Genomic DNA, 27994 nt, shown 5'->3' on the forward strand with positions numbered 1-27994 from the left:
ACTTCCTTCATCTTAAAGTGAAGAAAAAGAACGACAGCATCAGCATTTTAGAACACCACTGAACAAAGTGTCAGGGAATAGAGAAACTGACTGTGGAATTGTTTTGGAAGCATCCGGACTATGGCAGAGAGGTCCAGGACCCTCATTAACGCTGATGTTTCAGTCTCGGTCCTAAAGTAAATTGAAATACATGAGTCGCAATGGAGTACGTTTTAATCTGCAATAAAATTTAAATGGTCAAAAATCAAATATCAAAGTTAAATAAAATTAGTCAGCAGAATAGCCACCTTGTGACAGAAATATAAAACCCAGAAAATATAAAAGCTAATGACAAAATAAAAAAAAAGCAAGTTTTCAAAAAGGGATTCAAATAATTATTAATAGTGAACACCTGACAATATAGACATTCTGGTAAGTACAAAGCTATAAAGCTGAAGGAGATTAAACTATAATAAAGTCAAATCAAATAGCACAGAACCTAGAAGGCCCAAGAATGGCTTGGCAACCCTTTTACTCTAACTGCAAAATTTAGCTGGAGTGGGCCAAGGCAGAGAGAAATTATTATTATTGGTTGAATAGTTACAATGTAGCAAAATATGGGCATCACTAAGGGCAGTTAAGAGTCAACAATATCATGGTGGATTTGTCAGCCAAACTGAACAAGGGGGGCAGATTTGCTTCTCTAAAAGGCATTGGTGACCCAGATGGGATGATAGTTGTCATGATCACTGTAATAATCACAAGGCTGTACAAATGCTCAACAGGAAAAAGTAGTTGATTTATTTACAAAGGAGAACAAAGACCTCCACTGGTTGAATATTTACAACATAAAAAGCTGAAATGTTTTGCTAAGTGCAGGAAAAAGCAAAACACAAATATGTTGTTAGTAATTCCAACCAGAGAGGTTTAGAACTTTAGGATAATCATACAATTCAAACAGAAAGCTGCTACTCCATCTCTTGTGTGATTGTACATGGAAATGCTGTTCCACATCAGTTCAATGTTGCTCAACAGTTAAATGCACTCTACAACTCTTTCATCAACAGCAAAAATATACACTGTGATAGGGTGGCACCAAAGCTCCTGTGCGTTCACAAATTACTACAGATAAAACCTCAAATTCTTTTACACTTTACTTTTCAAGATAAACAGAACTGGCTGACAGTATGTCTGCAGCGAGGATTACAGCCCAGCCTGGTTGTAGATAGCTGTCTTGCCAAGAGTAAGAGAAAGGAGGAAAAGAAAGGGCTAGCCAAGCACAGAAAAGGAGAGCCAAAGGCTCTGGGAATCAGTCCAGTCATACAGGAACCTCGGTCTAGCCGTTCTGGTGCCAGTCATATGACACAGTTAACTTACTTAGGCTGGCAACCACTCAGCACATGCTGTAGACATGGATTATTTAGCAAGGGGGTTTGGTTTTAAACATTTTATTTGTTTAATAATACAAAGATATCTGAAAATGTTAGTGTGGGGGCGACAGCTAGTTACACAATCAGACTGCAACGCTACATTCCGAGGTTTTGCTGGTAGTCATCGCATCCACTGCTCAATGAACTTTTCACATTTCGTTTGCACTGTAGCTCTTATTAAAAAACACAACATTGAGGTTATGATGAAATACTTGAGAGAGGACTCTGTCTTTGCATTCAAGTGCATCAGTTCACCTCTGTAATGCCCACAGAATGCCCTAAAAGTCAGCAAAGCTGATACAAAAAGCACGCCTGCCTTTTTGTGGCTCAGTGTAAGAACTGGACCAGGCCAGATATGTCCATGATCATTGTTTGGTCTACTGTTCCAGGTTGGCTGACAATCAACATCAATTAACATCAGTAGTGGGCAAGCTTCTAGAATTAATTATTCGGCATAGAATTAGTAGTCATATAGAAAAATGTAGATTGATTAGACTGAGCCGGTATGAATTTCTAAAGGGGAAATCGCATTTAACTAAGTTGCTGGAGTTTTTTTTGAGGTAACAGAAAGGTTAATGAGGGTAATGCTACTGATGTGGTCTACATGGACTTTCAGAAGGCTTTCAATACAGCACTACAGCAGGCTATAACTCATGGAATAAAAAGGACAGTAGCAACGTGGATACAAAAGTAGCTGAATAATCAGAGAGTAATGGTCAATCGATATTTTTCCGGGCTGGAAGGATGTTTGTAGTGGTGTTTCCCAGGGGTCAGAATTGGAACACCTGCTTTTCCTGATATTGTATTAATGACATAAGAACATAAGAAATAGGAGCAGGAGTAGGCCACCTAGCCCTTCGAGCCTGCCCCGCCATTCAATAAGATCATGGCTGATCTGTCGTGGCTCAGTTCCACATTCCCGCCCTCTCCCCATAACCCTTAATCCCCTCTCTCATCAAAAACCCATCAACCCGCGTCTTAAAAATATTTAGCGAGGCAGCCTCCACCACTTCAACGGGCAGAGCAACAATTTCAAAGCTGGAGGATGACAAAAGTATTGTAAACTGTGAAGAGGACAGTGCAAAGCTTCAAAAGATCAGAAATTGGTGGAGATGGCAGATAGGTGGCAGATGAAGATCATGCAGACAGGTGTGAGCTGATGCATTTTTGTTGGAGAAACATGGAAAGACAATAAAAAGGGGGGAATTTTTTAAAGGGCTGCAGAAGCAAGGAGAACTGGGTGTATATGTGCACAGATCATTGGAAGGTGGAGGGAGCAGTTAATAAAGCATAAAGTATTATGAGACAGAGTGCAAGAGCAAGTTGATAGTGCAGAACTTATACAAGACAGTAGTTAGATCTCAGCTGGAGTACTGCGTACAGTTCTGGGCACAACATTATAGGAAGGATGTGAACTCATTGAAGAGAGCGCAGAAGAAATTTACAAGAACGGTTCTAGGGTTGAGAGGCTTCTGTTATGAGGACAGTTTGGTGAAGTTGGGACTCTGCTCCTTGTAGAGAAGGAAGCTGAGATGAGATTCGATAGAGATGTCCAAAATCAAAATCAAAATCACAGAGAATCGATAGGAAGAGATTGTTCCTGCTCATAAAAGGATCAAGAGTGAGAGGGCACAGATTTAAAGTGATTTGCAAAAGAAACAAATGCGATGTGAGAAAAAAACCTTCACACGCCAAATGGTTCAAGTTTGGAATACACTGCCTGGAAGGGTGGTAGAGGCAGGTTCAATTGAAACATCCAAGAAAACAATGGATGATTATTTCAACAGAAACAACGTGCAGGAGTATGGGGAACAACACTAAGCCACGATATTCTTTTGAAGAGCTGGTGCAGACACGATGAGCCAAATGGCTGCCTTCTGTGCCATAACAATTCTGAGATTCATGGTACAACAGTAATCACAGCCCCCGTCAGCTTGGAGGAGGGTGTTGAAATTAACCAGGATTCCTGTTCATTGTCTCCAGGAAAAAACTTCGACTAAGAACAGAAACAGGCTCAGTCACGATGCAGTAAATTCAGTAAGTTCAGTAACTGGCAAGAATCAGCACCTGGAATTACACTGGGAGAATGGCTATTTGGGAGCACAGAGGCAATAAGAAATAGGGCATAATACAGGAACAAAAACGAGAAAAAAAACCAGCATATTGACTAAGGAAAAATAAATCTGTTTTAGATACTGTGCTATGCTGCCTGTGTATAATTCCATCCATCATTCCATATTTATTATACAACTATGTCAACTGGAAAGACTTCTCATGGATGTTTCTTGTTAACATCTATAATAGTTGGTGACATATGCAGTTTTTTTTAAGTGCTCCTTTTAAACTATTTCACCCAGTCACATTTCCTGACTCTCAAAATCCCAAAAATGTTATAATTCACTCACTAAAAGAACTTGAATGAGTCTTAAAAGATACAAACATTGACCATAGGGTGGTACTGTGGAGCAAATGAATCAATCTCTAGCTGAAAACCGCCAACATTTTAAATTCAATATTTAACATTCCAAAACAAAATCATAAACAGTATCCATTGGACTGTTTTTGACATTTTCATTGAAGTTTTCAGTTGAAAGCCTTCTACTAATGCTTTGAACAAGACTGATATTTTTGCCCAGAGATGTGATTGCGGGAGTTGAATTGGAATTATGCAGCCTCAACATGTGAAGGGTACCTGATTTCTAATGACATATTAGTACAGTTTAGTCAGTTATATTGCTGCAATATGCTTCTGTTAGCTTCAAGCAGTTTTTGCCTAGTAGCTTCATTTGGGTCCACATCTTGTGTCAGTAGCAGCACTCTTGTTTCTGTGATAGAAGGTTTGGAATTCTAACCCTACTTCAGAGAATTCAACACATAATCCAAACTGGCAATCCAGTGTAAGTGCTGCAATGTCAGTTGCCACCATTTGGATGAGACATTAAACCAAATCTGCTCTCTCAGATGGAATCAAAAGATCACTTTTTGAATAAGAGCAGGAGAGTTCTCCTGATGCCCTGGCTAATATTCATCTCTCCACATCACCAAAACAGAATATCTAGTCAAATTGTTGTTTGTGTTGACATTGTGTTCACATTGGCTACCATTTTTTTGTTACAATATGAAACAATCCTTACAACTCAAGGTATTTTTTAGGCTTTAGAAAAATGCAAATCTTTCTTTAATTTCCTCTCAAAAATTTTGAAAACAAGAGTAAATTTCAAAACCTTCGTTGAGAGCAAGCTTGCATATGGAAAGCTTTTTCAGGGAGAATAATCACCAGCTCATGTTGGAGCTCCAACAGCAGAAATTGAATGCTTCAGAAACTCACGTGTATTATTATTATTGTCACATGTATTACTACACAGTAAAAGTATTGTTTCTTTCACACTATGCAGACAAAGCACACGGAACAAAGAGAGGGAAAGAAGAGGGTGCAGAATGTAGTGTTATAGTCATAGTCAGGGAGTGGAGAAAGATCAACTTAATATGAGGTAGGTTCATTCAAAAGTCTGATGGCAGCAGGGAAGAAGCTACTCGAGTTGGTTGGAACGTGCCCTCAGATTTTTGTATCTTTTTCCTTACGGAAGAAGCTAGAAGAGCTATGCCCGGGGAGCTATTAGTCTTTGATTTTGCTGGCTGCTTCTCCGAGGCAGCGGGAAATGTAGATAGAGTCAATGGATGGGAAGCTGGTTTGAGTGATGGACTGGGCTTCACTCATGACGCTTTAGTATCTTGAGGTCTTGAACAAAGCAGAAGCCATACCAAGCTGTGATACAGCCAGAAAGTATGCTTTCTATCGTGCATCTGTAAAAATTGGTGAGAGCTGTAGCGGACATGCCAAATTTCCTTAGCCTGCTGAGAAAGTAGAGGCAGTGGTGGGCTTTCTTAACTACAATGTCGGCATGGAGGGACTACACGTCTCCAATTGAAGGGATAAATAATCCATAATTCAGTCCGGTAGTTAGTGTATTGCAGTGTCAAAAGTACTATTTTTCAGATGAGGCATTAAACCCAACTCCTGTCTGCCCTCTCAAGTGGATGTAAAAGATTCAACTGTACTCTTCAAAGGCAAGCATGGAAGTTATTCCCAGTGTTCTGGCCAATATGTACCACTAAACTAATGCCACGGAAACAAATTCTCTGGTCATTTATTTCAATCATATAGAAAGGATTTTGCATAATTTCCTTAGTTTTGGACTCTTATGGCCATGATATATGCAAGAAGGCAAGAAGGGAGCAGAGAAATGCATCAAGGGTAGGGATTTCTGGAAATATTGAGAAGGTTTAATTTGACAACAGGACCTCATTATAAATTGTTACCTCAATTTCACACTGGGCAAACTGACAAATTATGCAGTTGATTAGATGCCTGTGGTACAAAACAGTAACTGAGAACAGTCCTTAGAGTGAGATTAGACATTGGTGACGTGTGCTCAGGGCTATGAAGGAAGGATCGCACATCAGTATGAGAAAGGCAAGAGACCTCAAATGACAGAGCTGGGTGAAGGAGATTGCAAATGGTTAGGGAAGTATATAATGCAAACGGATGGGGGAGAAGTGTGGGAGAAGGGAACATAAGTGGTTGGTGGAGCGGGAGAGATTGTAAATGACTGAGGAGGAAGGGTGGAGAGGCAATGAGATGAGATGACAAAGGGATCGCAAATGCAAGAGGGTGAGTGGGGAACGAGAACAGTGTGCAAATTGATGGGTGGAATGAGGTGCAAATGAGGGACAGTAGTGCATATTTGTCTCCTATCTGAAAATAGCTGTTCTCTACTGATTTCTGTCTTGTGAATTTTACATCCACAGCTCCACCATCTCTTTAATCATATGGGTTTCAATTTTGCTAACAAGTCTATTATTTCACCAGGTGAATCTACTTGAGTGCAAGAGGCATTCCCTTTGTTAAAGGTGAAATAGTTAAATTAGATATAGTTAAACATCAATATGGAACTTTTCACGTTCTTGGTACTCCTCCAATTCGGGTTTCTTGCATATCCAATTTTACTCACTTCACCACAACAGTCATTCCTTCAGCTGCATGGTCCCAAGTTTTAGTACTCGTTCCCTAAACTTCTGTCTCTCTCAAGATGTTCCTTAAAATACATCTCTAGCCAAACTTTTGGTAATCTTTCCTAATATCTCATGTGGTTCAGCATCAAAGTGTCTTAGGACATTTACTACTTTAAAATGTAAGATATTGTTTGTAATTGGTATGGGGGCTTAAAGATGAAACTGAGATCCAAATAATCACTTTTAAAGAAGAGTGCTCTTTTATAAGGTCTAACGTTAATGTCCTGACACTCAACAGTACAGACATTAGACTTATCCCATGTAAACTGATAGGTACCTAATCTTTCAACTGTTTATTCGCTAGACGTACTTGTGCTCTTCTCTGTTGCAAGCTCAGAGTTACATTTTACTGGCATGAATCACTTGTCCAAATGTTACTGTGGTTGGAACACAACTTTATTTGTAAACAAGTCTAAATGGCATATTTTAATTTCTCGTTCTTATTCTCCTCTGCTCCCCCACAACACAATAGTTGCACATAAAATGAGGGAATGCCAACTGTTGAGTGCATACAGCCATTTCAATAAAGAAATATAATTAAAGTAATGGCTAAAACAGTAAGGCTGCCAGCACGGAACCTAATTATTCACTTTCAAACCTGAAAACTCATCCCGACTTACTTTTGCATACACACTTACACTGCACAAATCCCATCAAGTCCATTCACTCCTCCGGAACCTATTCTTTGAGAATACTTCACCTTTACAACAACTCCTTTAATGTTTGCCTCAGTTTCCTAGCCAAGTACTTCTCCCTTGAGTGCAGTAAACATGTCAATGTGGGTAGAGATTCAGAAAGGAGAGAAACTTGGAAGTTTGAATGGGTGTTCGAAAGGTGACTACTGATTACTTGCTTCCTGGAGTGGAGAACTATCATAGAGAGATACTTGGGATATGTGTGTACATATCATTGAAGGTGGCAGTGCAAATTGAGAAAGTGGTTAAAATGGCATACAGGATCCTGATTAAAACAAATAACTATGGATGCTGGCATCTGAAACAAAACAGAAAATGCTGGAAAATCTCAACAGATCTGACAGCATCTGTGGAGAGAGAATAAAGCAAATGTTTCAAGTCTGAATGACCATTCATATAGGATTCTGAGTTTTATAAACAGATGCATAAAGGGTAAAATCTAAATAACATGTTTGTTCATCCTCAAATGAAGCATCATGACCTATTCTGAGCACTGCACTTTTGGATGAAAATGAAGACCTTAGAAAGAGTGCAGAAAAAATTCATTAAAATGGTTCTCAGATGAGGGACATTGGTAATATGGATAAATTGGAGAGGGTGGGGCTCATTAGTAGAAAAGCTGAGGGGAAGTTTGTTAGATGTATTCACAGTATTAAGGTCCAGTCAGATAGGTAGAAACTGTTTCCATTGGCAAAAGGAATTAGAATCAGAGGACAGAGGTTTAGGGTGATTAGCAAAAGGACCAAAGGTGACATGAGGCACCAGGTCTGAAATGCACTGCCTCACTGTGGTGGAGCCATATTCAATTGTGACTTTCAAAAGGGAATTTTAAAAATTGCAGGGCTACAGGGTTACAATGGGCAAGTGGGATGAGCTGAATTGCTGTTGAAGACAGCAGGCAAAGATTGAGGTGTCAAATGGCCACATTCTGCGCTGCAAACATTCTCTGATCTTATTCTACTTTAAAAATATGTAACTTAATAATCAAACACAACATACTTACATGCCACACCAGATGCTAAGCCATATAGCAAGCTACTTCCTTCAGATGTCTGCTCAAAAATCTGAGTCCCTGGAGGTGGGCACTTCTCTTGCCTAATGAAGTTGTAAAGTAATGTTTTTACAATTCTGCTGGTAAGCTGGTGGCTGTGAAAAGAAGAAAAAAGCTCAAATAGGTACTACTGATAATTCCCATCTATTACTACCTTAAAAGAGTGGTTGAGTTTCCACTAGGTTGCATCCAAAATTGGCTAAATTACCTCAAAAGATCAAGGAAGTTCAAGCAAAAATTATGCCCTGCACACAATCTCTTCCACCAGGCCATACCAACAAAACTGGCCACACCTTCACATTAAATTAATCATATAGAGAATTTCTGCGAATTTCATTCACTAAAAGGCCTTTGAGGAGACTCTTAAAATTAACGGGCACCTTTCAAGAAGCTTTTGTTTTTTAAAAATGTACTAATAAACTGATTGTACATACCAATGTGATTAATGGTTTTATATAAATCTAAAAATATTATTTAAAATCTTGTTACTCTCAAATTGCGAGCAGGGCATTACTTGAAAATGCTTATAGCCATCAGTCCTTTTTTTTAAACTGGATGAAGTTACCACTCTTGAGTATACCAAAGAATATTTTAAATCCAACTCTTAAAAAAAAGTTTGAAAAGGCTGCCCAATTACACTCGTTCATCTCAGGTTTTCAACAATAAGCAAGTGAGTTTGAGCAGAAACCTGAGAAAAATTTCACTTTGTAAAAATATCCTAAGTTTGAGTAACAATTCACACCTGGATCACTGATTGTCTCCAAAGTAGAATCTCTTAGCCAGTATGTCAACACTCAAAATTACACACACTGCACAATGCAAATTGCTCCATCACATTTAAGTGATAGTTTAGTTAGAATGACTGCAGCTTCTTAATGGACTTTCCCACAACGTGAGCCAGCATTCTAGTCTGAAATCTGACCTGTAACCTCTTCAGGCATTAACTTCAAGAATGCAGAATAATTATACCTTGCAACATAAAGCCATATTTTAGCAATGTTCCATATACTCTCATCATTATCAAACAGCATGATGATCAGCAGAGTTCAAGTTCATTTTTTTCCCAGTAGCAGCATTCGAGCAGTGCATGTTTATGAGTTGCCTGACAGGACTTGAATATTAATGAATAAGTGTCCAAAAGGTTGCTTTTTTAAATAATCATTAAAGATTAATCTTTAAAGGGAAAACAACCCAAGCCCATGCTTCTGGATTTGCCACTCGAAACTAGCCATTTTGAGTTGAGTGAATGCAGTATATAATGAATGGATCCCACCCGTTTCCCTTTTACAGACATTTATTTTTGCAAACTTTCTCTAAGAAAATAATTGATCTCTACTTTGCTCCTTACAAAATGCCATGGTTGAAATTAGGAACCTACTGCAGAGGAAACCACCAATGTGCTGTGTTACTCCCATGTTGCCTTTTTGTATAAAAAAAATTGAACATACAGCACAGTACGGCTTGATTTTGCGCCAACCTGAGAAACCAATCTTAAGCCCATATAATCTACATATTCCAATATCATCCATATGTTTATCCAATGACCATTTAAATGCCCTTAATGTTGGCAAGTCCACTACTGTTGCAGGCATGGCATTCCACACTCTCACTATTCTGAGTAAAGGACCTACCTCTGACATCTGTCCTATATCTATCACCCCTCAATTTAAAGCAATGTCCCTTCGTGCTAGCCATCTCCATCCAAGGAAAAAGGCTCTCACTGTCCACCCAATCTAATCCTTTGATCATCTTATATGCTACTATTAAGTCTTAACCTTCTCTCCATGATATTGTCCACCATGATCTTTAGTAAACAGTATACTGTGACACAAGGTCACTCATTAAAGATTTGGGGAGGCAATGAGGCTAATGTTCTGGGGACCCAGATTTGAATCCCACCACGGCAGATGGTGGAATTTAAACTCAATAAAAAATTTCTGAAATTAAGAACCTACTGATGGCCGTGAAACCATTGTCGGGAACCCCATCTGCAGACAATCTGTACTGTGCCACATCTTGTTTGCAGCTCCTCCTGTGATATTCTGAATTTTACTTGCAACATAGGGGCAGCGGTGCAAATTTGAAGACCGGGGCAGAGATTAAACTGAACATATTCAGAATATCACAGGAGGAGCTATAAACAAGATCGAGCAAAGTACAGGTTGCCTGCAGCAAAGTCAGAGGCTGTGTGCAAATTGAAACTGAGAGGTACAGTCCCTCTACAAACAATGTTCAGCATAACAAAAAGTACCTGATTTCAAGGGTAGATGAATCAGTGGTGAGTGGGAGCAACAAGTTAGTTCAGAGTCACACTGGTCTTAAGTAAGACAGAAAAGCTGAAGAGCATTTAAGGTGTTCTTGGATGTTATTCTAATGCAAAGCAACTTTGTGGGCAGGAAAAGGACAAGAAGCATGCTAAACAGTGCAACAGGCCAACTGGACAAAGTACGGCAAAGACCCAAACTGCAGGTTATAAAAAAAATTCGAAGAAAGAAAGTAGCTTTTCCTGCAAGCAACAAGTGTGGCACAAGTATTAGTGTAGTAGCCAAATCAGAAACCAAGCAAGCTGTATGGCAAGTGCAGTCTCCTGCACCCACCACAAAAGTGTTCTGAGATCCAACACATTTGCAAGTCAGGCAGGGTAAAAGGACATTGGGTATGTCAATACAGGAAATCTGGTTCCATAGGTGCGCACAGTAAGAAATCTCACAACACCAGGTTAAAGTCCAACAGATTTATTTTGGTAGCAAATGATACTAATTTTCAGGGCTTTACCCCTTTGTCAGCTGAGTCCCCTGACGAAGGGGCAAAGTTCCAAAAGCTCGTGGTGTTTGCTACCAAATAAGCCTGTTGGACTTTAACCTGGTGAGAGACTTCTTACTGCATTTACCCCAGTCCAATGCCAGCATCTCCACATCAGAGGTTACAGAAGACCTAACCAAATTAAAAGCATGTGCAACATCACACACCAAAGAAAAGCAGTAAACACCTGCTCACTGCCAAAATCGACACAGGGTGACCACGAATATCTCATCAGTCAGAATCCTGGAGAGCACGTATCTGGACCACTGGCAGTCAATGATATACCTACAGCAGCCAGACTGGCTGCATACAACAGGTTTCCTATGTACTGCTTCAGTATATTGAAATACAGCTTTGGTAAGTCTGCATGGATAAGTATTCTACTTGGTGGACCGGTAGCAAAAGGGTGTTTGATGACCAAACATTGGATTGTCAATGCATTTCTGAAGAGTTGTTCATCACTGTTGTAATGCAGGAAACATAGCCGCCAATTTGATAACAACAGACCCCGACAAACAGCAATATGCAAGTGACCAAAAAAATCTGTTTGTGATTTGGATTGAAGAATAATTAGTGGCCAGCACACCAATAATCGCCTAACAAATCAACAAATGTAACCATGGAAAACTTAAACTTTAATAGAATAAGTTCTAATTTGAAACATCACATTATTCACATCTGCAAATACCTACATGGTGACCATTTTCTGTTGCTATGGCAAACAATGATAAACATAAGAGGGGACCATATTAGATCATGCTTTACACGTTTGTCCTACCCGTCCATCAAACTGTGGAAATTTCGTAACTGGAAATATCTAAAAATCAGAAGGATCAGTCCTAAAAAAACACTGAAGTGATAACGCATGCCTTTTTTGAGGTTTTTTTTTGTTAGTTGTGTGAAACTGTTCCACTGTTGATCTAGTTACTTTTCCTTTCAATTAATTAATTCCACATGACTGATACAGACTGAAAAAAGACAACGCCAAGTGCTTCCATTCTATGCTTTGCTAATCCACAGCAGCTTGCAAATTTTTATCCCAAGAAGCAATGGAGGCTGAATCCTTGAACTTTTTCCTAACCCACATATCATAATTAGTAAGAATACGCAACAGTACCTCCTCCATGATTATCCTCAACAGTGGTGCCCCATAAGACTATCCTCAGCTCTGTACTATACTCCTTATACACCTATAATTGTACGGCCAAATTCCGCTCCAATTCCATTTTCCAGTCTGCTGATGACACTAGCGTAGAGGGTCAGAATACAGGAAAGAGATAGAAAATCTGGTGAATTGGTGCAATGACGATAATCTCTCCCTCAATATCAGTAAAATGAAGGAGATGGTCATCGGCTTCAAGAAACGTAATGGAGAACATGCCCTTGTTAACAAAACAAGGGTGAAGCGGAAATGGTTGACAGCTTCAACTTTCTAGGTGTCCAGATCCCCAACAACCTGTCATGGTCACTTCATGTCGACGTCATAATTAAGAAAGCCCAACATCTCTACTTTCTCAGACTCAGGAAGTGTGTCATGTCTGCTACGACTCTCACCAACTTTTATAGATGCACCATAGAAAGCATCCTTTCCAAATGTATCACAACTTGGTACGGCCCCTGCTTTGACCAGGACCACAAGAAACTACAAAGAGTTGTGAACAAAGCACAGTCCATCAGGCAAACCAGCTTCCCATCCACTGACTCTGCATATACTTTCCACTGCTTCAGAAAAATAGCCAACATAATTAAGGGCCATATCCATTGCAGACATACTCTCTTCTACCTTCTTCTGTTTGAAAAAAAGAGACAAAAGTCTGAGATCACACACCAAACTGACTCTGGAACAGCTTCTCCCCTGCTGCCATCAGACTTTTGAATGGATCTACCTTATATTAAGTCGATCTTTCTCTATATCCTAGCTATAACAGTAACACTACATTGTGCACCCTCTCCTTTCCTTCTCTATGAATGGTATCCGTTGTCTATATAGCATGCAAGAAACAATATTTTTCTCTGTATACTAATAAATGTGACAATAATAAATCAGATCAAATTTTTTAAGGCTGAGATCAATAGGTTTTTAATCAATCGGGGAATTAAGCGCCATAGAGTTCACGTTGGAAAGTAGACTTAAAGAAGGTTAGATCAGCCTTGGTCATTTGAATAGCAGAGTAGCTCGAAGGACTGAAGAAGGGCCTACTCCTGTTTCTACTTCTTATGGTCTTGCAAGTCAGTCTTGGCTAGTGTACGTTGGAAATTTAAGCTGACGAACACAGCAAACATTGAACATCCTTTCAGATGCTTCTATCTTCTTGGTCAAAAGCTTTGAAGGAGTATCTACTCTCTTATCAAGCAACAACTTGTATTTATATATCAGTTTAAATAGTCTTCCAAGAAGTCTCAGAAGGCTTATAAAGCAAAATTTGACACTGAGCCACATGAGGTGATATTAAAGCAGATGGTCCAAAAAGCTTCAAAGTAGTAGATTTTTAAGGAGCATCTCAAAGGAGGAAAGTGAAGTGGAAAGGTTTAAGGACAGAGTTCCAGAGTTTAGGACCTATTCAGCTGAAGATACAGTCACTCATGACGGTATATTTGAAACTGGGTGCTCATGAAGCCAGAATTTGAAAGTAGAGATACATCAGTGAGTCCTTCAAACAAGCACCCTGAAAACAAACAGCAATATGGATCTGTTGCAGGGAGCTGCAGATCTGTACGAATTAAATGAGATGAAAAGAATATAGTAAATGCAGCACGTTCAAACATCTGACAGCAGAATTAAAAAAAACCCGAGTCCCTATTCACCATTTTTCATCATGTTTCAGCGGGACATTTCATTCCACCCTGGATCAAATTTGTAGTGAAAATGTGAAGGCTCCTTGGCCGATTGACCCATCCGCCAACTATAAAAGTTGATGGCCATGTAAAATCACTAACAATTGCGTTCTTAACCTGCTTAACCATAATGTTGCACCTGAGCACAGTGACGTCAGGATGCAAGCCTGCCCAATCAATATAAAATTCTGGCTCAAGCAAAACAAGATTCACCAAATGTTTCTGTAAAAAGATTCCCTGTAATGAAGTATTATTGAGTGCAGTGAATCTGGAGTCAGAGCATTCAAAGGCAGGTTCTTAATTCCACTAATAAATGCTGAAACTTTGAATTGAAGCAGAAAAGACAAACAGTAGTCTACTCAAAATCCGAAAATTGATCTAGATGAGAAAATCGATGGGCTGAATGGCCTCTTCTCATAAGTATGAAAGAATCAGGAGTAATATATTGAAAGTGGAATAAAGAAAAGGTTAGCAAAGTTGCAATAAATGGATCACTATTAGTATATATTTGTGCTGTTAATGATGTTGACGTCAAAAAGTATTATTCTACCCAGCTCAGTATCGAATAGATCTAATACCCAGCTAGTCTGCTGGGAAGGAAAAAAAAGGAGGATGGAATTTGCATCTATATAGTCATGATGTTTAACGGCAGCATGGTAACACAGTGGCAGCACTGCTGCTTCACAGCTCCAGGAACCTGGGTTTGATTCCCGGCTTGGGTCATTGTCTGTGTGGAGTTTGCGCATTCTCCTCGCATCTGCGAGGGTTTCCTCCGGGTGCTCCAGTTTCCTCCCACAATCCAAAGATGTGCGGGTTAGGTTGATTGGCCATGCTAAATTGCCCTTTAGTGTCTTAAGATGCGTAGATTAGAGGGATTAGCAGGTAAATACGTAGAGATATGGGGTAGGGCCTGGGTGGGAATGTGATCGGTGCAAACTCGGTGGGCCAAATGGCCTCTTTCTTCATAGGGTTTCTATGATTCTATGAGCTGCTGCCACACAGCACCAGGAACTCAGGTTTGATTCCCAGATTGGGTCGCTGACTGTGTGCGGTTTGTACGTTCTCCCCGTGTCAGTGTGGGTGTCCTTCGGGTGGTCTGGTTTCAAAGAATAAAGAACAAGGAAAATTACAGTGCAGGAACAGGCCCTTCAGCCCTCCAAGACTGCACCAACCATGCTACCTGACTTAACTAAAACTCCGTACCCTTTTGGAGACCATATCCCTCAAGTCCGTCCTTTTCATGTATTGGTCAAGACGTCCCTTAAAAGTCAGCACTGTACCTGCATCCACAATGAGTTCCAGGCACCCACCACTCTGTGTAAAAAATCTGCCTTGTACATCTCCGTTAAATCTTACCCCTCGCACCTTAAACCTATGCCCCCTAGTAATTGACTCTTCCACCCTGGGAAAAAGCTTCCGACTATCCACTTTGTCCATGTCTCTCAATCTTGTAGACTTCCATCAGGTCGCCCCTTAACAGTGAGAACAAACCAAGTTTCTCCAACCTCTCCTCACAGTCCTCCATACTAGACAACACCCTGGTAAATCTTTTCTGTATCTTCTCCAAAGCCTCCACATCCTTCTGGTAGCGGCGCGATCAGAATTGAACACTATATTCCAAGTGCAGCCTAAGGTTCTATAAAGCTGCAACATAACTTGCCAACTTTTAAATTCAGTGGCCCGGCCAATGGAGGCAAGCATGCAGTATGCCTTCTTGACTACCTTCTCCGCCTGCATTACCACTTTGTGACCTGTGTACCTGTACATCCAGGTCCCTTTGCCTAGCAATACTCTTAAGGGTTCGGCCATTTACTGTATACTTCCTATATGTATTAGATCTTCTAAAATGCTATACCTCACATTTGTCCGGATTAAACTCCATCTGCCACCTCTCTGCCCAAGTCTCCAACTGATCTATATATCTTGCTGTATCTTCTGATGATCCTCATTGCTATGCGCAAATCCACCAACCTTTGTGTCATCCGCAAATTTACTAATCAATCCAGTTGCATTTTCCTCCAAATCATTTATATATGTTACAAACAGCAAAGGTCCCAGCACTGATCCCTTAGGAACGCCACTTGTCACAGCCCTCCATTCAGAAACGCACACTTCCACTGCTATCCTCTGTCTTCTTTGACCGAACCAGTTTTGTATCCGCCTTGCCACCTCGCCTCTGATCCTATGGAACTTCACCTTCTGCACCAGTCTGCCATGAGGGACCTAGTCAAAGGCCTTACTGAAGTCCATGTAGACAACATCCACAGCCCTACCCTCAATCATCTTTGTCACTTCCTTGAAAAACTCAATCAAGTTGGTAAGACGCGAACTCCCCTTCGCAAAACCATGTTGTCTCTCACTAATACATCCCACAGTCCAAAGACGTGCGGGTTAGATGGACTAGCCATAAATTGTCCATTAGTGTTAGCTGGATTATCAGGGTAAATAGATGGGGTTACAAGGATAGGGCCTGGATGGGATCATTGTTGGTATAGGCTCGATGGGCCGAACGGCGTCCTTCTGCACTGTAGCGATTCTATGTTCCAAACCACTTTCCAATACTTTGTCTTATAGGCAAACAAAGCAATCAATCGGCACACCAAAAAGTCTCACAAACACAATAACATAACTGACCAATTAATTTGCTTTTGGTATCCAATTGATGGATACATTTTGGCTGGGACAGGAACACTTCTCTGCTTTTTCTTCAATTTTCTTCAGAGCAGTTATAGCCAAAGACGGCAAAGTTATGAAATAACACTGTGCCACCTATGTCTTTTGATCAAGACGTAAAGAACTCTTCGATTCACATCCATGGTATCATTGCTGACTTATAAACCATGATTAAATTGCAAAACCATCACAGATTAAGGTGGCATCCATCCTGCCTTACTCTGTTAATCTCTCAGGTGGTCAACTAACTGTTATCTTCCCCCTTCCAACTCCAAAAATAAAACCAACAGACCTCTTCATTAATAGTTCCAACTTCTGATTTCAAGAAATGTATAATGCCAAATAAAAAATTGTTGCCATTGGTTACTCTATGCCTGGTCTGTCTTATTATAATACATTAAATTGACATGTCATTTGCATACTTTTAATAGAATAATAGCAATCAGAGAAAAGGAAGGTCTATGATGGGAGAATACTCAAATCATGCAATTTTTTTTTAAAATGTCTCTTCCTTCACATAATAGCACTGACCAAAATATTAGTGTTTTCTCAGGGTAGGATTTAAAGTAATTATTCAGTATTATTAAGTTGTGCTCTTTTCCAATGTGTTCACATTTTATTAAAACACAATCTGTATAAAATTTAGCTTTAGAACATTTCAGTCAATTTTATGAGTGGTTGAACAGTAAAAGAATCATACAATAAATGAGAAGAATCTGTACTTATTGTCAAGGATACCAGCTTCCTGTATTATGGAAAAGTGATTGGAATTGCAGAACGTGACCCAAAAAAATGGAAGATCGTGAAAACCATCATGTAATAAAATCAAATTTGTCTTTCTCACGGACTGCAAATCAGTGACCTAGTAATTGTTCAAAAACGTAATATTGTTTAAATAGGTTCTTGCCTTCTTCCTGACCAATAAAGATCTTTATCGGATTACATTGCATCTGCAGCAAACCAACAAGCCATTAGTTCAACTCAACAAAATCAAAATATTGTGGGTGTGTTGAAGCCTGACTGAAGGTGATTAACCCCAGACGTTAACTCTGTTTTTCTCTCCACAGATGCTGCCAGGCCTGCTGTATATTTCCAGCATTTTCAGTTTTTATTCAGCCGGAGAAAAGGCAGAGAAAAAACTCCTCAAAACTTTGGGCAAAAATAACAAAACTGCCACCTGTCACTGTTGATGCTTTGGCTTCCACAACTGTTAAACTTGGAAGTCTCTGTTTGCAGGGATGGACCCAGCAAGGCACCCAGAAAACTTCAAGCACTTCATGCAGAAACTTTACAATTTGGTAAAAATCATTCATTTCACATAGGTCAAGAATGGGTGCTGATAATGGAGCAAAATGACATCTATTTCAAAAGGCACAACAGACTTATGATATTGATATGGCGATTCATCGTAGTGTACTCGTACTGGATGGTGGGCAAAGCTCTAAAAACTGCCATCAAAACTGATCTCTTTAAATTAAAAGGTCAGAAATGCACTCAAATAGTTACACATCAAAATCAACTATATTTACTGACCATAGCTGTATTTTTAGATTCCAGTGTTTTCATTATTTTCACAACAAAATCTGATTTTCACCTAGAACTGCAGCACACAAAAATTAGATTTTTCTTAATCTCTCTGCTGATGGTTAAGATTTTATGTTTCTTTCCCATTAGTTCAGCGCTGTCCAAAGGTTCTGTGAGTAAGTATCACAATGCAATCACATCAACCATTTCTATAACAGCTAAGTTTCACAAATGGGCACCTCAGATTACATTGGACATGGTGCAGTTTTATTTCAGTAAATGAGATATCCAAGTGATAAAAAATTAGCTGTAATTGTCATCCCATTGGAAGACTTGAAAGCTGAGCTGAAAACACACAGTTTTCATAATGCAATTTGGTTTTCTGAAGATGCTGCTTCTTTAAAACTTTGCATTGCCTCCATAGAAACAGAGTTAATAAAATATGCCCATGTTTTCAAAATTATGCAGATTTTTAATCCTACGGTGCAGAAGAGGCCATTTGGCCCATCAAGACTTCAACTGACCACAATCTCACCCAGGCTCCATCCCCATAGCCCTATGCATTTATCCTAGCTAGCCCTCGACAGCAAAGGGCAATTTAGCATGGCCAATCCACCTAACTCACACTTCTTTGGACTGTGGGAGGAAACCGGAGCACCGAGAGGAAACCCACTCAGACATGGGGAGAATGTGCAAACTCCACACAGACAGATCCAAGACGGGAAACTGAACCTGAGTCAGTGGCGCTGTGAGGCAGCAGTGCTAACCACTGTACCGCCCTACACCACTGTGCTGCCCTAATGCTGTGCCACCCAGTCATGAATATCATATGTCCCAGTCATTAATTCTAACTGTTACGGTGAAGAGTTGCTGGGTCCCTACGTCGTTCAAAGTTCCATCAACAAGATGTTGGGCATCTTGAATTAAATCTGCTACGTTAGGTACGAACAGTAAATTGATGAGGTCAATATTGGTCACGGCATGGTGGCACAATGGTTAGCATTGCTGCCCCACAGCTCCAGGGACCTGGGTTCAAGTCCAGCCTTGGGTGATTATCTGTGAGGAGTTTGCACATTCCTCCCATGTCTGCAGGGTTTCCTCCTGGTGCTCCTGCTTCCTCCCACAGTCTAAAGATGTGTAGGTAAGGTGGATTGGCCAGGCTAAATTGCCCCTTTGTGAACCAAGGTGTGTAAGTACGATGGATTAGCCAAGGGATACGTGGTGGGCTATAAGGATAGGGCAGGAGGGAGGACCTAAGTAAGATACTTTGTCAGATGCAGACCTGATGGGCCAAATTACCTCTTCGGTACTGTAGAGATTCTATAATATAGGTCAATTTCAGTAGCAAGAATCTTCCTCCCAAAAAAAACACTTTCCTGATTTAAACAAGCCTGATTTAGACAAACTCCCAGACCACATCACGGAAAATTCTTCATCATTTTTCTTTGGATTTAAGGGCTAACACATCAATTTGCCCTCTTAACTTAGCAATGATTCTTTAATTTCCCTGTAGATCCCGCTAGGATATGCTACTACACAAATGCAGTCTTACCACTAACCAGGTGGCATTGTCACACTATAATCACAGCTGTAAAATCAGGATTCTCATGGCCATTTCTGAGAGATTTTGGAACTTTATTTCATCTCTTTATAAGAATTAAGCAGTTCAGATTTGTAATAAGCCTGGCATAATCAGTAACTAGAAACAGTTAGTTACAGAATTAATACTTTGATCAAGTTCACGCAGGAAGAATCAATAATCAATTTTTTAAATCAGGCTGATGCACTGAACACTAACTTCAAGATTATCCACTTGGTACTGTGCATTTAGCACTACTTATTTGGTCTCATGAGTGAAACTCAAAAACATTTAGACGTGACTATTTCAAGGCAATTTAGGAAGACCACCACCATAAGTTTGAAGTCATCTAAACCTATATACTTACTCTCACCAAGTTCCGTTCACCAATCATCCCTGTGTTCACTGGCCTACATTGACTCTCAATCAAGCAAAGCCTCTGTTTTAAAATTCTCATTCTTGTTTAAGGCTTTTAACAAGTCCCTCATGGTAGGCCCATCCAGAAGATTATGATGCATGAAATCCATGGTGAATTGACCACATGGATTCAGAATTGGCTTGCCTACAGAAGTCAAAGCATTAGTGGTGGAAGTGTGTTTTTCTGGCTGCAGGTCAATGACTACTGGTGTTCTGCAGGGATCCATACTGGGACCGCTACTGCATGTGAAAAATGGCTTAGATGAAAACATAAATGGGTGGGTTAGTAAGACTGCAGACGACACAAAGATAAATGGAGTTGTGGATAGTTGAAGATTGTCAAAGGATACAGTGGGATTAGATCAGTTACAGATATGGGTGGAGAAATGGCAGATGGAGTTTAATCCAGGCAAGTGTGAGGTGGTGCGCTTTGGGAGATCAAACATTAAGGGTGAGTATACAGATAATGGCAGGACCCTGAACAGCACTGATGTACAGAGGGATCTTGAGGTTCAAGTCCATAGCCCCTGAAAGTGGTTGCACTAGGAGATAGAGTGATAATGGAGGTGCATGGCATGCTTGCCATTATTGGTCAGGGCATTGAGTACAAAAGTCAGAATGTCATGCTACAACTTCTTAAGACTTTGGTTAGGCTGCACTTAGAGTAATGCATTCAATTCTGGTCGTCATATTACAGGAAGGATCTGGAGGCTTTGGAGAGGGTGCCGAAGAGGTTTACCAGGATGAACCCTCTTTCCCACATGCTAACCTGTTGCTTTGCTTCCCATTAACCATTATCCTTCCCATAGTTTTACCCTTCCCTTCTACCTCACTTGCTAGTTTAAAATCCTTATAAGAAGTCTCACAACACCAGGTTAAAGTCCAACAGATTTATTTGGAATCACAAGTTTTCGGAACGCTGTTCCTTCATCCTTTCTGCTATTGAACACTGGTCTCAAATTGGTACACATGAAGACCGCCCCAACATACAGATCCCTCCTGTTCCAAAACTGATGCCAATGCCCCATGAAATGGAACCCCTGTTTACATCGCTAATTTTCTCACCCCTATGCCAATGCACATCTGGTTCATGTATTAATCTAGGGATTATAACCCCAGACGGCTATTCTTTAATTTAGTTCCAGGTGTCTGATAATCCTCAAAGAGGTCCTCTATCCTCATCTTGCTATATTGTTTGTCCCAGCTTGAACCACAACAACTGGATCCTCCTTCCCCATTCCCCCCCCTCCTCCCCCCCACTAATATCATTTCAAGCCAGTCAGAGATGTCCCTCACCCTGGCACCAGGCAGGCAACATACCATGTGGGACTCTTCATCCTTCTTACAAAGGATGTTATAGATCATCCTAATTATACAATTCTCTAAAACTACCACTTGTCTTTTTGCTCCCCCCTCTTGAATGGCCTCCTGTACTGTGGTTGGCTAGCTCATCCTCTCTACAGCACTTTTCCTCATTCCCACAGGAAGTGAATACCTCATACCTGTTGAACAAGGTCAAGCGCTGAGGTTCCTCCGTTCCTGAATTCAGGATCCCTCTACCTGCCTCACTTGCAATTACACCCTGCACTGACCACTGATCGAATTTGAGGTACTTACTCCATCCGGAGCGTGATTGCCTCCTGAAACAAAGCCTCCAGGTAACTCTCACCCTCCCAGATGTGGCACTGTTTAAAGCTCACACTCCAACTTATCAATTCTGAGCCGAAGTTCCTCAAGCAACCAACAGGTGCTGCAGATGTGGTCACTGCAGCTCGCAATGGGATCTGTCAGCTCCCACATCATGCAGCTACAGCATACCACCTGCCCAGCCATTTCTCCTTAATTAATTACTAAATTTATACTGTCATTCAGTGCTTTCCAGATCCTGACCACTTGCCATGTGAAAACATTCTTCCCCTGTTGCTATTGTTTCTTTTGCCAATTAACTTAAATCTACGCCCCCAGTTCCTTCGCCCTTCATCAAACACACTCAATGCCATGCTAGTCTCCATGGTTCAGTGTACACACTTAGAGTATGGGAAAACTTATGAAATTGCCAAATATTTTCAGCAGCAGAACACAATGGAAATTTTTAACCTAATTTGCTTTGGAATTTCTTTTTAAAATACTGAATTTTCTTTAAAAAATGAACAAATGAAATCTTGGCATTCTCATTACATCTATTTCATTGTTTTTAAATTACAGATTTATGCTCAAATTAATCTGTCATCACTAGTTCTTGTAAGAACTTGCATGAAGTATTTAATGGAAATAAATTGAGGGTCCTGTTACATAAAAATTGCACAGCCTTCGACACAAATAGGAATTATGAGAAAATATGCTGGTGTAGGAACAGTAATGTGGTCTTGTCGATTGCCACAGGTCAGTTCAATTCATGTGCATGAAAGTTGCACTGGAACAAGGAGCAAGTGTAGGCAATTCAGCCCCTCGAGTCTGTCTGTTATTCTATATGATGATGTGGGTATGCCGGCGTTGGACTGGCGTAAACACAGTGAAAAGTCTGACAACACCAGGTTTTAGTCCAACCTATTTATTTGATAATATACTCACAAGCTTTCAGGTTAGTCCCTTCGTCAGGTGAATGGAGAGTTCTGGCCTCAGACACAGCATATAAAGCACAGACAGTTTAGAGATTACTGATTAGAATGCGAATCCTTACACCTAACCTGCTGTTCAAGACCTGAAGTGGCTGATAATGTGAGTGGAAGGAGCACTGATCACAGTTTAAAGAGATGTGTATTGTCTCCAGACGGTATAGTGAGGTTTTGCAAACCCAGGCAAGTCACGGGGGTTACAGATAGTGCGACATGAACCCAAGATCCCTGTTGAGACCGTCCTCATGTGTGCGGAACTTGGCTATCAGTCTCTGTTCAGCGACTCTGCACTGTCGTGTGTCGTGAAGGCCGCCTTGGAGAACGCTTACCCGAAGGTCAGAGGCTGAATGCCCGTGACCACTGAAGTGTTCACCAACAGGAAGGGAACAGTCTTGCCTGGTGACTGTCGAGCGATGTTCATTCATCCGTTGTCGTAGCGTCTGCATGGTCTCCCCAATGTACCATGCTTCGGGACATCCTTTCTTGCAACGTATCAGGTAGACAATGTTGGCCGAGTTGCAAGAAAGGATGTCCCGAAGCATGGTACATTGGGGAGACCATGCAGACGCTACGACAACGGATGAATGAACATCGCTCGACAGTCACCAGGCAAGACTGTTCCCTTCCTGTTGGCGAACACTTCAGTGGTCACGGGCATTCAGCCTCTGACCTTCGGGTAAGCGTTCTCCAAGGCGGCCTTCACGACACACGACAGCGCAGAGTCGCTGAACAGAGACTGGTAGCCAAGTTCCGCACACATGAGGACGGTCTCAACAGGGATCTTGGGTTCATGTCGCACTATCTGTAACCCCCGTGACTTGCCTGGGTTTGCAAAACCTCACTTACTGTACTGTCTGGAGACAATACACATCTCTTTAAACTGTGATCAGTGCTCCTTCCACTCACATTGTCAGCCACTTCAGGTCTTGAACAGCAGGTTAGGTGTAAGGATTCGCATTCTAATCAGTAATCTCTAAACTGTCTGTGCTTTATATGCTCTGTCTGAGGCCAGAACTCTCCATTCACCTGACGAAGGGACTAACCCGAAAGCTTGTGAGTATATTATCAAATAAATAGGTTGGACTAAAACCTGGTGTTGTCAGACTTTTCACTCATTCTATATGATCAGGGCTGATCTCCATCTCATCCTATTTCCATTTCCTGACTTTTTCCCACTTTTGATCAAATACTTATCTCTTTCTTGAAACCTTTGATTGATTCTCTATCCATTGCACTCTGGAGTAGTGAGTTCCACAAATTCACAACCTTCTGTGAGAAGTAGCTGCTCCTTAACTCTGTCCTGAACCTCCCTCTCTTGTTCTACAGCTATGACCTCTTGTCCTAGACTGTTCTAGAAGGGGGATCATTTGGTTAACATTTACTTTACCAATCGTGTTGAGTAGTTTATACATCTCAATCAAATTCCCCCTCATTCTTCTATACTCCAGCAAATACAAGCCCAAGCTACTCAACCGTTTCTCATACAACAGTCCCTTCAAACTCGGAATCAATCTAGTGAAGCTCGTCTGAACTGCCTCCAGTGCCACCACATCCTTCCTCAAAGAAGGTGACCGAAACTGAACACAATACTCCAAGTGTGGCCTCGCCAATGCCTGATACAATTGTAACACCACTTCTCTACTTTTACACTCTAGATCCTTTGCAATAAATGTCAAGATTCTATTTGCTTTTTATCATTCTACACTTGCATTCCCACTTTGATACTCATGCACAAAGACACCGAGATCCCTCAGCACAGAAGCCTTTTAAATTTGTTTCTCATTTAAATAGTAATTTGCCCTTTCATTTTTCTGGCCAAAATGGGTAACCTCGCATTTATCCATATTAAACCCCATCTACCAGATTCTGGTCCCTTCCCCTAGTCTGTCAATATCCATTTGTAAACTTTTTATCTCATCACAGCCTGCTTTCCCACCTATTTTCGTGTCATCAGCAAATTTTGCTATGTTACACTCTGTTCCTACTTGTAGATCATTGATGTAGATTGTAAATAGTTGTGGTGCGAGAACTGAACCCCGCAGGACCCCACTAATTACAGATAGCCAACTGGAGAAAGATCCATTTGTCCCAACCCTCTGCTTTTTATCATTCAGCCAATCCTCAATCCAAGCCACTACTCTACCCCAGCCCCTTGGGATCTAACCTTCTGGGTCAGTCTCTTCTGTAGCACCTCATCAAATCCCATCTGGAAGTCCGGATAGATCACATCCACAGGATCCCCATTATTTGCCTTGCAGTTACCTCCTCAAAGAAATCTAGCAAGTTTGTCAAACAAGACTTGCCCTTCACAAAACCATGCTGACTCTGGTGAATCAAGCTTTGCTTTTCCAGATGCTCAGTCACCTCCGCCTTAATGATTAACTCCAGCAACTTTCCCACCACAGAGGTCAAGCTGACTAGTCTAGTTTCCCACTTTTTGCCTCTCTCCTTTCTTGAATAAGGGAGTCACATTAACATGTTTCCAGTCCACCTGTGCCCTTCCAGAATCCAGGGAATTTTGGAATATCATAACTAATGCATCCACTATCTCTACAATCACCACCTTTAACATCCTAGGGTGTAGGTTACCAGGCCCCAGGGGCTTATCTACTTTTAAACCTGTTTACTGAGTACTTTCTCCCTGGTTATAATAATTTCTCCAAGTTTCACTGTATTAACTGCAATTTTTGGGACAGAATTATCATCATCTACTGTGAAGACAGAGACAAAATCTTGATTTAGTGATTCTGCCATCTCAGAGTTTCCTATTATTACCCCAACATGTCATACAAGGCCATTAATCAAATCCTTCCTCATTAGATAATACCAGATCTAAAGCAGCCAGTTCGCTGATTGGCTCCATAACATGCTGCCCTAAGAAACAGTCCGCCATAAACTCTATGAACCTTTCTCAGGGCACTGTCAAGTTGGTAAATCCAATCAACATGCACGTTAAGATCACCCATAATTACCACTGTGCTCTTTTCACAAGCCTTCCTCATTTCCCGATTTATACATGTCCAACGTCTGAAGTACTGTTCAGGGACCTGTAAATTACTCCCAGCAATGTGTTCCTTTCTTTGCTTCCTACTTCTATCCAGACTGATCTAACATTTGGTCTACAGTACTAATATCATTTCCGAATACAGCCTTGATGTCATCTGTAACCAATAGAGCAACTTCACCTCCTATTTGTCATCTGTCATAGAATCATAGAAACCCCACTGTGCAGAAGGAGGCCATTTAGCCCATCAAGTCTGCACCGACAACAATCCCATCTAGGCCTATCCCCGTAACCTCATATTTATCTAATTCCTTTAAACTACACTCCCCAGGACACTAAGAGACAATTGAGAATAGCCAAATGCACCTAACCCACACATCTTTGGATTGTGGAAGGAAACCGGATCACCGCAGACACAGGAGAATGCGCAAACTTAACATAGACGGTGACCCAGGCCAGGAATCTAACCCAGGTCCCCAGAGCTATGAGGCAGCAGAGCTAACCATCATGTCACCATGCTGCTCGCGCCCTTCCAGAATACTGAATATTCTTGGACAAGTTGCCAAAGTTTTAATGCAAACATCTGCACGCTGGATGAATGGATACTGATGTTTTACACTGGACAATGTCATAGGCATTGAATGGATGATAAGAACTGGGATAAATACATCTGCATAATTTGAAAAAGAACTAGTGGATTCTGAAATCTGAAAGACAAACTTACACTAAGCTTTACCAAAACTACAAATGAGCAGGGATGTTGGTTGTGGACAGAGGAGAAGAGGCCATCAACACCTCTACTTTCTCAGAGGCCAAGGAAATTTAGCAAATCTATTATCAGTCATTTATCAATGACTTGGAAGAGGGGGCTGTAGAGTGGGTCAGTAAATTTGCTGATGACACCAAGATTGGTAGAGTAGTGGATGAGGTGGAGGACCCTTGTAGGCTGCAAAGAGACATTGGTAGGATGCAGAGCTAGGCCAAAAAATGGCAGATGGAGTTTAACCCTGATAAGTGCAAGGTGATTCATTTTGGTAGGCCAAACTTGAATGTGGATTACAGGGTCAACTGCAGGGTTCTAAGGAACGTGGAGGAATAGAGAGACCTTGGGGTTCATACCCACAGATCTCTGAAGGTTGTCACTCAAGTGGATAGAGCCATGAAAAAGCTTAGAATGTGTTAGCGTTTATTAACAGGGGAGTGAGAGTTTAAGAGTCGTGGCGTTATGCTGCAACTATTTAAGACCTTGGTGAGACCACATTTGGAATATTGTGTGCAGTTCTGGTCACCTCACTACAAGAAGGATATAGAAGCATTGGAGAGAGTACAGAGGAGATTTACCAGGATGCTGCTTGGTTTGGCAGGTAGGTCTTATGAGGAAAGGTTGAGGGAGCTGGGGCTATTCTCAGTAGAGCGGAGGAGGATGAGAGGTGACTTAATAGAGATTTATATGATGATGAGGGGGGATAGATAGTCTCTACACGTCCACTCTATTTCCTCAGATGGATGTAGCTGTTACTCGGGGGGCATAACTATAAGGTTCATGGTGGGAGACATAGGAGGGATATCCAAGGTAGATTCTTTACTCAGAGTGGATGAGGTGTGGAATGCACTGCCTGCTGTGATAGTGAAGTCGGACACTTTAGGAACTTTCAAGCGGTTACTGGATAGGCACATGGAACACACCAGAGTGGGATAGCTTGATCTTGGGTTCGGATATAGCTCTGCACAACATCGAGGGCCAAAGGGCCTGTACTGTGCTCTACTGTTCTATGTTCTATTACGACTCTCACCAACTTTTACAAATGCACTATCAAAAGTGCATTCTGGTTTTATCACAGCTTGGTATAGCTCCTGCTCTATCCAAGACCGCAAGGAAACTACAAAGTCGTGAATGATGCCCAGTCCATCACGCAAACCAGCCTCCCATCTATTGTCACTGTCTACATGTCCTACTGCCTCAGAAAAACAGCCAGCATATTTAAGGACCCCAGGCACCCTGGACATTCTCTCTTCTACCTTCTTCCATCAGAAGAAAGACACAGAAGTCTGAGATCACGTACCAACCGACTCAAGAACAGCTTCTTCCCTGCTGCCATCAGACTTTTGTATGGATGTACCATATATTAAGTTGATCTTTCTCTACACCGGAGCTATGGCTGTAACACTACGTTCTGCACCCTCTCCTTTCCTTCTCTATGTACGGTATATGCTTTGTCTGTATTGGCCACAAGAAACCTAGGTCCTGGGTTCGATTCCCGGCTCGGGTCGCTGTCTGTGTGGAGTTTGCACGTTCTCATGTTTGCGTGGGTTTCCT

General features: G+C 41.1%; 1 protein-coding gene across 2 annotated transcripts in view; it reads right to left on the reverse strand.

The window, feature by feature from the left end:
• The window catches only part of dym (dymeclin), a 438866-nt gene that overhangs the window by 323865 nt on the left and 87007 nt on the right, over nucleotides 1-27994 (reverse strand). For both annotated transcript variants that reach the window (XM_080206642.1, XM_080206553.1), the window contains exon 8: nucleotides 8181-8323. In XM_080206642.1, the coding sequence (XP_080062768.1) occupies nucleotides 8181-8323 (143 nt within the window). The remainder of the gene's footprint in view (nucleotides 1-8180; nucleotides 8324-27994) is intronic.

Source organism: Carcharhinus amblyrhynchos, chromosome 1, assembly GCF_965287045.1.
Source record: "Carcharhinus amblyrhynchos chromosome 1, sCarAmb.v2.hapA, whole genome shotgun sequence".
NCBI lineage: Eukaryota > Metazoa > Chordata > Chondrichthyes > Carcharhiniformes > Carcharhinidae > Carcharhinus > Carcharhinus amblyrhynchos.